This window comes from Ammospiza caudacuta, chromosome 33 (assembly GCF_027887145.1).
Source record: "Ammospiza caudacuta isolate bAmmCau1 chromosome 33, bAmmCau1.pri, whole genome shotgun sequence".
NCBI classification, from domain to species: Eukaryota; Metazoa; Chordata; class Aves; order Passeriformes; family Passerellidae; genus Ammospiza; species Ammospiza caudacuta.
The window spans coordinates 2,973,225-2,987,175 of NC_080625.1; the positions used below are offsets into that span (position 1 = coordinate 2,973,225).

The 13,951-nt window shown below is 52.8% G+C and overlaps 1 protein-coding gene and 1 pseudogene across 1 annotated transcript; one reads left to right on the forward strand and one right to left on the reverse strand.

Moving 5' to 3' along the window:
- LOC131570213 (uncharacterized) overlaps positions 1-13,951 on the reverse strand; it is a 1,483,036-nt pseudogene that overhangs the window by 858,149 nt on the left and 610,936 nt on the right.
- Positions 5,633-13,809, forward strand: LOC131570289 (class I histocompatibility antigen, F10 alpha chain-like). Its single transcript, XM_058822654.1, has 8 exons — positions 5,633-5,747; positions 7,308-7,571; positions 11,946-12,221; positions 12,438-12,707; positions 12,792-12,899; positions 12,998-13,033; positions 13,153-13,185; positions 13,567-13,809. The coding sequence occupies exons 1-8, from the start codon at positions 5,648-5,650 to the stop codon at positions 13,578-13,580; spliced, it is 1,101 nt and encodes a 366-aa protein (XP_058678637.1). The 5' UTR covers positions 5,633-5,647; the 3' UTR covers positions 13,581-13,809.

Below are 13,951 nucleotides of genomic sequence, written 5' to 3' on the forward strand. Positions count from 1 at the left end.
ATGGCAGAGAGCGCACGGCAAATGCCCCACGGCCTCTCCCTCTGCGCAGCAATAAAGTCACTTTTACAGGACTCCTCTGTCTCCTCTGCGCACAGAAACCTCCGGCCACGGCAATTTCCCCGCACAGCCCCGGGCACGGGGCAGCCCCCTCTGTCCCAGCCACAGCAACCGGGCCGAGCCAGCGCTGCTCCGCCAGCGGCTCCTGCCGAGGCAGCGGCCGCAAGGAGACCGCGGGCAGCCGCTCCCGCAGCGCCCTCACGCCAGCGGCAACACGCGCCGGACACGGCACAACGAACCCGCCCGAGCCCCCTGCCGCCCCCGAGGCCCGCAGCCAGCCCCGAGCCCCCGCACAACCCAGCGCGGCTCCCACCTGCGCTGCGGCCGCCTCCGAGCTCCGCCGCCGCCTCACCGCGCTCCGGCCGCTGCCGCCGCTCACGGCACCGCACACGCGCTCCGACAATGGCGCCGCTGCCCGGCCACGGCCGCCCTCAGCCCGCCAGCGGGGCCCGGCTCCGCCCCGCTCCCACCAATCAGCGCGCCACAACCACGACTGACGGCACCATCGCCCAATCCCAGCCAGGGGCGGGCTCTGCACACGGCACAGCCCCGCCCCGCGCTCTCCGGGCCCCCCGGGCTGCGTGAGGGCAGAGCCGGAGCTGAGGAACAGCCCTGGAACGGGCCCGGGCCCGAGGGGGATTGAGCTGAAAACGCAAACAAACTTCTCCGCAGCTCCCGCCACGGCTTTCCCGGCACTGCGGCTGCGGTGGCTCCGTCTCCGAGGAAAGCCCTCAGTTTTCCTGCCCCTAATTAGGCGCATTAGTGCACCGCTTGAATTTACCGCAAGAAAAGGAAATCTGCCCAAAGCTCTGCGGATGAGTGGGGGAAGGGAGCGATTTCTGACAGAAAACTCCAAAATCGCAGACCAGAATAATGAGAACTAAGTGAAGACCCTTAAATCCACTTTTCCTCCCATGCCTCCATTGTGAAAAACGCCCATCACTTAAAAAATAATTTAAAGTTTAATAGTAATAAAATTGTCGTAAAAATAGTAATATAACTAGAGTAATAAAAATTTGAACAATTGAGATTAGGACAATACGAAGAAAGTTACGGAGGACCGGGTACATTTTCTGCGCAAAATAAGCCCGAAAAAGGACACCCGTTAAAAGAGGATTAACCCTTAAAAACAATAGCCTGTTGCATATTCATACACCTCATACATGATGCATAAATGCCATTCAAACAAAGGATTCTGTCTGGTCAGTGTCAACTTCTGCCTCCTAATCCTCAGCGGCGCCTTAATGGCTGAGCAAGGAGGGAAGAAGTTCGTTTCTTCTGATAAGAGAGCAGTAAATTCTCTTTCTCTGAATGATTTAGGTGTCCTGTGGCTGCTATCTGGTGCAAGTACCTCATTCATTTCCTAAAAAAGTATCCCACATACATAGTTCCTACCTTAACTAGAAAACTGCATTTACCATACTGTTAAAATATTGATACTGCCCTATTAATCACTACAACAAAATACATATAATATTTTATATCTGCATAGAGACATATAATATGCACTTTTCACACTGCCAAGGTAAAGGGATTCCTTTAATCTGTCAAACCACAAATAAAATAAATAAAAAGGCTGTCCCTGTTACAGCAAAAAATCTGATATGCCCACAAACACCACAAATGGGGGCGGGGTGGGAATTCCTGGAATTTTTTTAATTTGCTTTAATGCATAAATCACCACACTAGTTTTTCCACATAAAATGCTGCACTTGTTGCAAACAAAATCTTAAAATCTCACAGAGCTATACAGTCCCAAGAATCAAATTCCCACAATGCAGGGGGAAAAATCCACACAGCTCTCCTGTACCTCAAGTCTTAGGAATCAACTTATAACAAGCTGTCTCTATTACAGCTCTGACAGCCCACAAACACCGGTTCAAGTTAAAACCCTATAAAAGGGTGGCTTAACCCTTTTGACTCAGGCTCAAGCTTAATACACAGCTTAACAGAGATGACACACAAGAAAAATTACCAGCTTGTTGCAATTGTAACTTTTACACAATAGTCAGCAAAATCTCACACTACACCAGATGAATCCAAAGTTACATCTTTGCAAACTCCACAAGGACAGGGACCACAAAGGCACCGTGTTACAGCGTTTGATCCTCGCCTCCCAGGTCCCACAGGCAAAGGATTGGTTAACACCTGAACACAAAGCCTTATAAAGACTGGTTATACTCAAACACCAGGTGTCACAGCGAATGCTGCTACCCAAAACTAGAAAGTTCACACACACAAACCCGCTGTGAAAGGGGTATTTCTTTCCACACACACAAACTCACTGTGAAAGGGGTATTTCTTTCCACACACACAAACTCAGCTATAACAACCTTAGACCAGCATTTGCCCTTACAACTGCTAGCCCCAGTTGGTGGCAAACTGAGCTCTCTATGCTGAAACAAATGGCAGCACCAAAAGCCCGAGCTCAGTACAACAGTTCAACAACTCTTTCTGCTGGTAACCAGATTTCAACTGCAACTTCAGCTTGCAAGCACACTACAGAGGCACAAGCTTCACGTGGGACATCTCCCACGACTTACCAAAGGGCCTCTCCTGACCACGCCTTACCGGTCACTGTTTAAAACTGTCTCAATTTTTAAACATACCATTTTGTCTGGAGTTTTAGTAGTCAGGGGTCCTTGTCTGCTGCTGGATGAACAGTCTGTGCAGCAGAGCCCACTCTTCCAGGAATATCCTGGTGGTGCTGTTGCTGAATGCGGCCTTTGTCGGGGATGAGCCATTTGTCAGGTGCAGGGAAAACTCGGGGCTCAATGTGAGTCAACAGCAAGTTCCGTTTATTGAAGAGAGCATCAGACACTTATACAGCAAGTAATAAGCTTATGAATATTCTATAAGCCAAGCGAACTATCGGTTAAACTATACCATCAACTCTTCCTCATTCCTTTGGGCCTACATTCTCTATTTCCCACGTCTCTCTGTCCACTTGTTATCATACCCAGCTAGGCCCAAGGACACGCTATCTTGCAGGTGCAAAAACTCCAACTAGCTGTGTTCGGTACTTTCCCAACTCCTGGTCGGCTAACAAGCAAATGTCTACGTGACTTCTCTCATGTAGCCATTTCTCCACAGGATGCACCAAGGGGGTCCATGACCTGAGCTGGTCTCACAGCCCAGCAGAGCCTCCTCCTGGCTGGCTTTTTAACTGAATCATTAAAACTGAGAATCATGGACAAAGTCTCTCTAACTAGTCAAAAGTTAGAAAGTTGCATGTTTATTACGCTGGTGGGCAGCACAGGGGAGTCATTCTCAAAATGCATGACCGCACTGCATAAGGATTTTTGCCTTCTGTTTATTTCCCAAAATAATACATATACATAACCCCAGCACCTCCCATCCCCGCTTTGTATTAAAATGAGGTTATTAGTCTTTCACGCGTGCACAATTCTTCTCTTGAATTGGGTCGGTGGTCTCAAATTGGGCCAGTGGTCCCAGGGATGAAGTCAGGAAGGTCTTCATCAGGTGCTGGGCATTGTTCTACTGGTTTCAGTATGTTCCTATAATGGTTCACTTGCTCCACTTCTTTCTACAAATGAGCTCATAATATAACAATTAGCTTTAGCTTAAGCATCCAATAATCATTAACCTAACATTGGTGTATCTAACTTCAATATGAATTGGTTCTAACACTCAGCTAAAATCCTAACCCTTTAAAATCATGATTCAATAGGACTTAGCAAAACATTAGACGTAAAAAGGCTTTTGTGTAACTAAAAACAGTGTAAGGCCATCCACTGACCAGCCTGTCCAAGTAATAAGATAACCGTGACACAAAGCAGAGCACCAGAGGACAATTAGACAATACCATGTTAAAATTAGGGAGGCCATACTGAATCCTTATCAGAGGATGTGAAACAGCAGGATGGAGACACAAAAAGAAATAAAATATATTGACCTGACACACAGGATGTTGTGCAGATAAGCCGGAGTGTGAAGAAATCAAAGAAAGAACTTCCCAAAACATCAGAAAGTTCACAAGAATTTTTTAATAATGCATGAAACACATGAATGTGCATATATCTCAGCAATGTAAAGGTATAAAGATAACATTGTCTGTGTACACCCCTGTGTTCTTTGGCTGTTTGCCAAGAGCACTCCAGCGCATGGGAGGGGGGGGGAAATACAGTCCTTTTCTGGATTATTATTGTTATTGTTATTGTTATTATTCTTCTTATTATTACTACTATTACTCTTACTCTTACTCTTATTATTAAACTTTTAAAAACTCTAAGCAGTGAATTTTGTTTTTCACACCCTGAACAGGATCAGGACCCCCCTGAGTCCCCCATTCCTGTGAACAAGGACCCCCTGCACTGGATCCCAGCCAGGCCCTTATCTAGCACCAGGACCCCCCCAAACCCTGACTCCCAGGAAGGGACTCCCCCTGAACCCCCATTCCAGGGTACCAGGACCCCACTGCATGCCCTTATTCAACACCAGGACCCCTGTTCACCCCCATATCCGGGACTGGAACCCTCCCAAAGCCTCCATTCTCAGGCACAGGGACCCCCCTGCACCCCCTTATCTGTGGATATATCTTATCTGTGGATATATCTTATCTGTGAATATATGTATTGTTATAACAGCAATAAGAATACAACAACTGAAATGTAGTGAGAGTCCTATGTGTTACATAAGTGGGTCCTAGCTATTCTAAATGAGTCACAGCTGCGAAGTCCTTGGTCGGGCAGCAGCTATGGCTTGTAAAGATAGCTGGGATAAAAGGGGTGGGTCGAGAGCCCAGGAGGAGCCCCTAAGAAGACGCATGAAGAACTGTGCTGCAGAAAAAATAGCTTGCAACAGTATGGGACTTGAGAAATATGAATAACAACAAGAATACAACACTTACCCAGCAACCCCTTATCCATCACCGGGATCCCCCTGCTTCCCCTCATCCAGCCCGGGGATCCCCCTGCACCCCCTTATCCAGCCCCAATGCCCCCCGCACCCCCTTTTCCTGAACCCCCCCTCCTGCCTTCCCCAGCCCCCACCCATCACCTTCCTCAACACCGGGGGCCCTGCACCCCCTTTCCTGGGCGCAGGGACCCCCTGGAACCCCCATTGCCCTCACCCCCCATTCCTGGGCATAAGGACCCCCCGAACCTCCGTTCCTGGGCAGGGGGACCCCCTGCACCCCCTTATCCGGGACTGGGACCCCTCCTGGACCCCCTTCACGTGTTCTGGGACCCCCCGCACCCCTGCCCGGCCCTCTCGCCCTTCCCAGATCCCAGACCCGCCCTTTTCCTTCACCTTTGCACCCCCAGATCTCCCAAATTTCCGGATCCCCCCAGTTCCCCCCTCCAGGCGCTTCCTTAAGGGGGTCCCAGGGGTTCCCAGGTGGTTCTCAGAGGGCTCCAGGGCGGTCGCAGCGGGATCCAGAGGGATTCTCTGCAATTCCCCGGCCCCGCCCCGCCCCGCCCTCCTCGGTCCCTTTCGCTTCCGCGTCCCAACCTGCGAGACCGGGATCTGCCCAGTGACCGGTGACGTCACTGACAGATCGGGCTGCCATTGGCGGGCAGGAGACAGCGGCACCAATGGCGGGACCGGAGGCGGCTGTGGGAGCCGGGCCATGGCTGGGGCGGGGCCGCGGCCGAGCAGGGCCATGGCTCCAGCGCTGGGTCTGGGGCTGCTCTGGGGGCTCCTGGGGGACCCGGGGTGCGCGACCAAAGGTGAGTGGGAACCCCGAAACCGGGAACCCCCTGAACGTCCATTTCCGGGCACCGGGACCCTCCTGAACTTCTGTTATCGGGCACAGGAATCCCCATAGCCCCATTTTGGGTCCTGTGACCCCCTCCATCCCCTCCTTCAGCACCGGGACCCCCTGTTCCCCTTATCTGGTACCGGGACCCCCCTGAACTCCATTCCTGAGCTCGGGCATCCCCGTGAACGTTCATTTCTTGGCAGCGGGACCCCCTGCGCCCCCTTATCTGGCCCCGAGACCCACCGGATCTCCCATTCCTGGGGATCAGGATCCCTTTGAACCCTGAATGTCGGCACGGGAACCCCCCTGAACCCCCATTCCTGGGCACTGGGTCAGCCCTGAATCTCCATTTCTGGGCACCAGGACCCCCCTTCACCCCCTTATCCGGGACTAGGATCCCCCTCACACCCCCGTCAGTGCTCTGGGATCCCCCTGCCCCCCTTTTCGGGCATCCCGCCCTTCCCAGACCCTTTGGACCATTTCCTTGACCTTTGGATTCCCCCAGATCTCCCAACTTTCCGTGTCCCCCCCGTTTTCCATTCCAACCGCTTCCCGAAACGGGGTCCCAGAGGATCCCAGGGGTCCCAGGGCGTCGCAGGGGGGGATCCTGAGGGATCCAGATTAACTCCCTGGAATTCCCCGTTTCCCTCGTCCCCTCCCCCGACGTTCCCTCGGTCTTTTCTCTTTCGCGTCTCCCGAGCTGCGTCCCCGGGATCCGCCCGCCTCTCCCAGCCCCAGAGCCCCCTTTCTGTGACCCAGGGACCCCTGAACCCCCATTCCTGCCTTTCCCAGCTCCCAGACCCCACTGCCCTCCACACCGGGGACCCCTGGACCCCCTTTGGTGGGCACTGGGGACCCCTGGATCCCCCATCCCGCCTCTCCCAGTCCCTTCATTGGACCTTGGACCCTTTCCGGCTCTCCCGGTTCCGCTTCCCGACCCTTGGACGCTCCCAGAGCCCCCAATCTCTGCGTCCCCCCATTTCTTCACCTGTGTGTCCTGCTGGCAGGGGGTTCCTGAATTTTCACGTCTGGGCACTGGGACCCCCCTGCACTCCTTTATCCAGTACCAATCTCCCTCTGCACCCTCTTTCTCATCCATCCCGCCTTCCCCAGTCCCCCCTTTTCCTTGACCCTGAGATCCCCTGGACACCCATTCCTGCTTTTCTCAGCTCCCAACTCCCCTTTCCTCTGCATCAAGGGTCCCCAAGACTCCTATTCCCAGGTCCTCCCACCTTTTGACCCCTCATGCCTTGGGACTGGGGATCCCTGGACCCCCTTTCATGGGCACAGGGATCCCCTGGAACCCCCATCCCACTCTCCCAGTCCCTGCACCACCCCCTCCCCCTTCTGAGCCCCCATTCCTGGACACCAGGACCCCCTGCAGGCCCTTTCCTGTCCATCCCACCTCTCCCACCCTGCACACCCTTTCCTTGGCCCCAGGATCCCCAAACCCCTTCCCAGCTCTCCCAGTTCCCCTTTCATTGATCCATGATCCCCTCAACCCCCCCAAATCTCCGTGTCCCCCCAGTTCTCCACTCCCTGCGTTACCTGCACGTGGCGGTGTCAGAGCCCAGCCTGGGGATCCCCCAGTACATGCAAATGGGGTTCATGGATGGGATCCCCTTTGTGCGCTACGACAGCGAGCAGGGCCGGCTGGAGCCGCTGACGCAGTGGATGAAGGATGGAATCGAGCCAGGATTTTGGGAGTGGCAGACCCGGAACAGTACGAGGAACCAGCACATGGATACCAAGAACATGGAGACACTGCAGGAGCGATACAACCAGAGCGGAGGTGAGTGGGGGGATCTGTGGGGGTGTGTAGGGTTTTCTGTGTTGCTGTTTAGGTGGCCTGGAAAGGCCCAGGGATGGCCTTGGAGAGCTGACGCTTCAAAGGACGAGGAGAGACTTCTGATCTTGTCTCGGTCTTGGTGTTTATTAATTGTTTATCTAAAAGATTTTCTTTCAGCCCGACAGAGGTCTGCAGAGCAAGTCAGCCATGGGCACACTGCGAGCCCCCAGGGCGGTCACTTATCTTTATACTCGAAGTTACGTACACAATATTTATCATTTCTCCCCAATACCTTCTACCCTTATTAACCGGTGCACTTTTAGTAATGACCAATCCCAAAGTGCCACCACCACCACAGAAGATGGAGGCCAAGAAGAAGAAGAAGAAGGACAGGACACGCCCCAATTCCTCCATCTTACTTCTTTAGACCCCCCTGTACCAAAATCCTAAACCCTGTGTTTTACACTTTAACTAACTTATCCCTTCACCATTCACCCAGTGAATTCCTCCCAGTCTTCATACAGGTCTCATCTCCTGTGTAGGATCAAAATCCTGCCACCAGACACTTCTGGCAACATTCCAGGATTCCCGAGCCCCCCAAGGCTGGTCTCGGCCTCTCTGCACCTCCATCCTGAGGTGCTGAGATCCCACATCTCCCCCTTCTGTTTGCACCAGGAAGACCTCTTTTGCTATCCGATTCATAGCGTGTTTTAAACATGCAAATATGCATGGGACGACAAGTATGAGGACTAGGAGAACTATTAAAACATAGAACCCTACTCTTAAAATTCCTCTCCAAATGGGAGAGATGTCAAAGAAGTCTACCCTTAAAATTCCTCTCCAAATGGGAGAGATGTCAAAGAATTCTACCATACATTTTGCTTTGGCTGATTAATAGGTAAATTATCCCCATTGCTTATTGCAATGAATGAAAGAATGATGCACATAAGCATCATAAAACTCATGGCTTCACTTCTGTGTGACATCATTGCTTTGCTTTTCATTCAGGACCTTAACAGAGAATTCCCCCAAAGTCCTTAGTTCCTTTTTATTTCTCTTCCGAGTCGTCTTGGCAATCTGAGTCTCGACTCCTGTCTGAGTACTCGTCTCTTTGTTTTTCTTGGATCTTTGTTTCTGGGATCCGCATTTTCATGTTCTCGCACGCGAAATGGTTTCACGTGTCGTGCCGACACCCACGTCTCAATCTGTGGAGATGCAAGCGAAAGCCTTGCCCCCCACTAGGTGGCGCTGTCACCGGCCTCCCCAGCTCGGGTGACAGCCTGAGCTTGACTGCCCCTGTCCTGTCGACTGCCGTGTTCGTGATCTCATTTGAGACCGTGTCTGCTTGGCTTTTAATTCAGCTGAAAATGGAGCTTGAACACCAGAACGTCTCCCTTGAAGGGAAGGGACTGGGACTCCGAGGATTTCATCCGAAGGTATCAACTCTGGAGAGGGTGTGGTGCAGGGGGACGTAGAGTCCCGAGCACGGCCCCTCCTCGCCCGAGACGTCACAAGGGATCGAGCCCGCCCCCGCCTGCGCTCTACTCTCTGCGCATGCATGCTCTGTGAGCTGCTCCCTGTCTCTCCCGAGCTGATGTCACTCTCCCCCTCCAGTTCCACCTCCGAGGTTTCTTCCCCTCGGTCCGTCCCTGACTCTGTCTCCTCCCCCTCTGACGTTGTGTCCACTCCCGCCAGTGTGTGTACAGCCCGCCCCCCCGCCGGCACCCGGGTTCGCTCCGCGATCCGAGCCGACCTCCGCACCGGGTCTGACGTCACAATCATGCGCTTCCAGCGTCTCACTACGGTGGCCCTTTGGGGCTGCGCATTTTCCCCCATTTCGCCACCCGTGTTTACCGCCTCCGCGCTGGTTTGTGACTCTCGCCCCCGGTTTTTGCGAATTTTGCTCGCCGCGCGTTTTTCTGCTACCCTGCCTGTTGGGGCGGCCGCCACCCCCGGCGCTGTGCTGACAAAAGCCGCGTCTGCACTTGCGTCTCCCTTCTCTGTCTCTTCACCCGCGCTCCCCGCCAGCTCCGTCGCTGCCGCGCCGTGCCCCCCGCGAGGAAGCGCCTCCCCCCCCGATCCCTTCTCTTCCCCCTGCACCCCCCCCTCCGATCCTGACTCCCTTGTACTCTCCAGAGTTTCAGGATGCTTTAGGAGCTTCCTGGGGTTTCTGGGTTTTGGGACCGGGGGCTTTAATATTATTTCCTGCTCTCTTTTCTCGAGAGCCCTTTCCCCTGGCTTCTTGAGGTCAGAGGTAATTCTTTCCTGGAGCTTTGCTCCCCACCCTCCTTCTGAGGGTGCCGGCAACTTTTCGTTGCTCTCCCAGTCTTTTCGACTGTGCCGAGACGCCTTTCTGGCATCAATCTTGCCGGCGAGAGCAGCTTTAACGCTGTCTCGTCCTTTTTTTTTTTTTTTTTTTTTTTTTTTTTTTTTTTTTTTTTTTGCTAAGAAATATAAGTGCCTATTAATTTCCTGCCAAAACCCCACTTTGAATAGCAGGCATGTTTCGGCCAGTGGGTAATTAAGCCTTGCCCACAACAACACCTGTTTTAATTCTTTCTTTTGATATCCTTTCTGTATATGTTTGAGCCACGCCTTGTAAGGCGGACAAAATTTCCCGTTGTTTTTTGGGAGAGTGTGCAATTATGTTCTTATTTTTGACCTTCTCACCGAACGTCAGAGCTGTCCGAAGGCTCCCGTCTCTGTCCAGCAGGTCACAGGAGAAGGAATCCAGAGGCGCCTTCCGGTTCCGATCCGGGCTGCTCTGCTACGAACTGCCTTCGGCCGAAGCTGAGAGATGGAATTCTCAGTGACTGCTGTTTTTTTTGCAGACTCTTCTGGCTGTTTTTTTTTCTTTTCTTCTCTTCTTTCTTCTTTTCCTTTTTTTTTTTTTCTCAGGCTTCTCTCCTCAGGAGCTGCCCTCTCGGCTCTTCAGCTCTTCAGCTCTTCAGGGCTGATCCCCCCCCGAAAGGGTTGGTGGGGGGTGCCCACGCAGCGAACGCCACTTGTAAATTTCCTGGCGTTCTTCTTTTCTCTTTGCTGATTTATGTTCGGAGAGAGATAGCAGCTCAGGGATGACATTATTGCTCTGTTTCTCGGCTGTTTAGGCTGTTCTGGAATTCTCAGGGATGTCCTTGGAGAGCCGACGCTTCAAAGGACGAGGAGAGACTTCTGATCTTGTCTCGGTCTTGGTGTTTATTAATTGTTTATCTAAAAGATTTTCTTTCAGCCCGACAGAGGTCTGCACAGCGAGTCAGCCATGGGCACACTGCGAGCCCCCAGGGCGGTCACTTATCTTTATACTCGAAGTTACGTACACAATATTTATCATTTCTCCCCAATACCTTCTACCCTTATTAACCGGTGCACTTTTAGTAATGACCAATCCCAAAGTGCCACCACCACCACAGAAGATGGAGGCCAAGAAGAAGAAGAAGAAGGACAGGACACGCCCCAATTCCTCCATCTTACTTCTTTAGACCCCCCTGTACCAAAATCCTAAACCCTGTGTTTTACACTTTAACTAACTTATCCCTTCACCATTCACCCAGTGAATTCCTCCCAGTCTTCATACAGGTCTCATCTCCTGTGTAGGATCAAAATCCTGCCACCAGACACTTCTGGCAACATTCCAGGATTCCCGAGCCCCCCAAGGCTGGTCTCGGCCTCTCTGCACCTCCATCCTGAGGTGCTGAGATCCCACAGGGGTGGGATGGGATTGGGGGGATGGGATGGGATCTATAGAGCTGGGATGGGATCTATAGGTGTCGGATGTGGATTCATGGGGTTCAAGTGGTTGAAATGGGGATCCATTAGGCTAGGATTGGATATCTTGTGATCCATGGATTGGGATGTGGATCCATGGGGCTGCAATGGGATCTGTGGGGCTGGGATTGGATCCATGCAGCTGGGATAGAAACTGTAGGGGTGAGATGGGGACCCATGGGGCTGGGATGGGATCTGTGGGGCTAGGATAGGAATTGTAGGGCTGGAATGTGCATCCATGGGGCTGGGATGGGATCTGTAGGGTTGAAATGGGAACTGTAGGGCTGCGGTGAGCATCCATAGGGCTGGGATCGGATCTATAGGTTACGGATGTGGATTCACAGAGCTCCAAGTGGCTGAAATGGGGATCCATTAGGCTGGGATGGGATATCTTGTGATCCATGGGGCTGGGATGGGATCTGTGAAGCTGGGATGGGACCTGTGGGCTTGGGTTGGAATCTGTGGAGTTAGGATTTGCATCCATGGGGCTCCGAGGAGCTGGGATGAGGCTCTGTGGGTCTCCATCAGACTCTGGGGCTCCATGGGGCTGGAATGGGGCTCTGTGGGGCTGGGACACAATTCCATGGGTCTCTGTGGGTACAATCCCTCCAGGTCTCCACACGAGGTTGCGAGTTTCCGGCTGTGACCTCCTGTCCGATGGGAGCATCCGTGGATCCCACCGGAATGCCTACGATGGGCAGGATTTAATTTCCTTTGACCTGGAATCCAGGAGATTTGTGGCGGCCGACAGCGTTGGTGAGATCATCAGGAGGCACTGGGAGCAGGATGGGACCGTGGCTGCGTATTGGATGAATTACTTGAAGCACGAATGCCCCGAATGGCTCCAGAAATACATCAGATACGGGCAGAAAGAGCTGGAGCGCAAAGGTGGGAGCAGAATTCCTGTGGGGATTTGGGGATAGGGGACTTGGGAACACAGTAATTCCTGTGGGAATTCTATGGATACATCTCATCTCCAGTGAGAATTCCATGGGTAGATCTCACTCTCATGCCGTTCCCGTGGGAATTCCATAGGTAGAACTCACCCCAGTCCCACTCTCATGGAATTCCAATGATGTCTATCACCATTATCCCATTCCAGAGCCCCCGATGTCCATGTGTCTGGAAAAGAGGAACACAAGATGCTGATCCTGTCCTGCCATGCGTATGGATTCTACCCCAACACCATCGCAGTCAGCTGGATGAAGGGGGGTGAAACCTTGGATCAGGAGACGGAGTGGGGCGGGATCGTTCCCAACAGCGACGGCACCTTCCACACCTGGGCCAGGATCGAGGCGCTGCCGGAGGAGCGGGAGCAGTACCGGTGCAGGGTGGAGCATCCCGGAATGCCAGAGCCTGGGATCTTCGCTTGGGGTGAGGCTGGGAATGTGGGGATTGGGAATTTGGAATTCCCAAATGGGCATCCCCCTCCCCTCCTCACTATCCCGCGTTTCCCAGGGCTGACATCTGGCGGGAATCTCACTGTGGTGGTCGCTGTGTCCGTCATCACTGCCATCCTCATCCTCGTTGTCGTCATCGGATTCGGCGTCTGGAAGCTCCAATCCGGTAACATACGGGATGGGGGTCGGGAAGGGACACGGATCCACCCGGCACTGTTCTGGGAATCCTGTGCCACCAACGCTGATCCCACTTTGTTTCCACAGGGAGGAGGGACAGGAATGGATACAACCCAGCAGCTGGTGAGTTCCAATGGTGGATCCAGCTCTGGATCCCCTCTGTGCAGATCCCAGGATGGGTCCAGGCGTTAATCCCACTGTGTGATCTGTGCTGGAATCTCATGGATCTTCTCTTTCTGCAGGAAGGGATATGGGAACCAACAGCTTCAGCACAGGTATGGAGCAGGATCAGGGTGGGATTCCAGAGGGGGATTGGGGCAGGATGGATGGACTGGGATCAGGGAAGGATTCTGGATCAGGGCAGGGGTCCATGCAGAGTGGGATCAGGGGGAATTGTAGAGTGGGACTGGGGCTGGATTCTGGAGCAGGATTAGGCGGGATGGATTCTGGAGCAGGATTGGTCCAGGATGGATAGAGTGAGATCAGGGAAGGATTCCAGTTCTGAATTGGGTGGGATGGATGGAGCAGGACTGTGGCAGGATTTGAGTAGGATCATGTGGGATCCTGGAGTAGCTCCTGCTCTGCATGGACTCCAGCCAGGTCTACCCTGTGGAATGGGGACAGGGTGACACCATGACCTTCTCTCATCCTGGCAGGAATCACTGCCTGAGTGATCCATGGAGCTGGATCCGGCCCCTTCCCTCTTCCCAGGAAAGCTGAGAGCTGCCACCAGAGCTGATCCTGCTGCTCCCACCCACCCCACAGGTCTTTCTAACGGATTCATTTCCAGTTTTCCATTTCCCAATGTTTTAAAGGCAAGAACCACAAATATTTACAATGCTTTAGTTCTGGTGTGAAATTATCCTGCTTTGGGCAATAAATCTACTTGTGGCAATAAATCCTGCTTTGGGCAATGTCCTGGATTGTCACGCAAATTGCACTCTATTTACCATCTGTATGGTAGTTGTTTTCTGTTAAGTAGGCAGTTTTCCTTATCTCTTCTACAACCGGGGAGATATGTGTTGATAACAGGCTATTGAA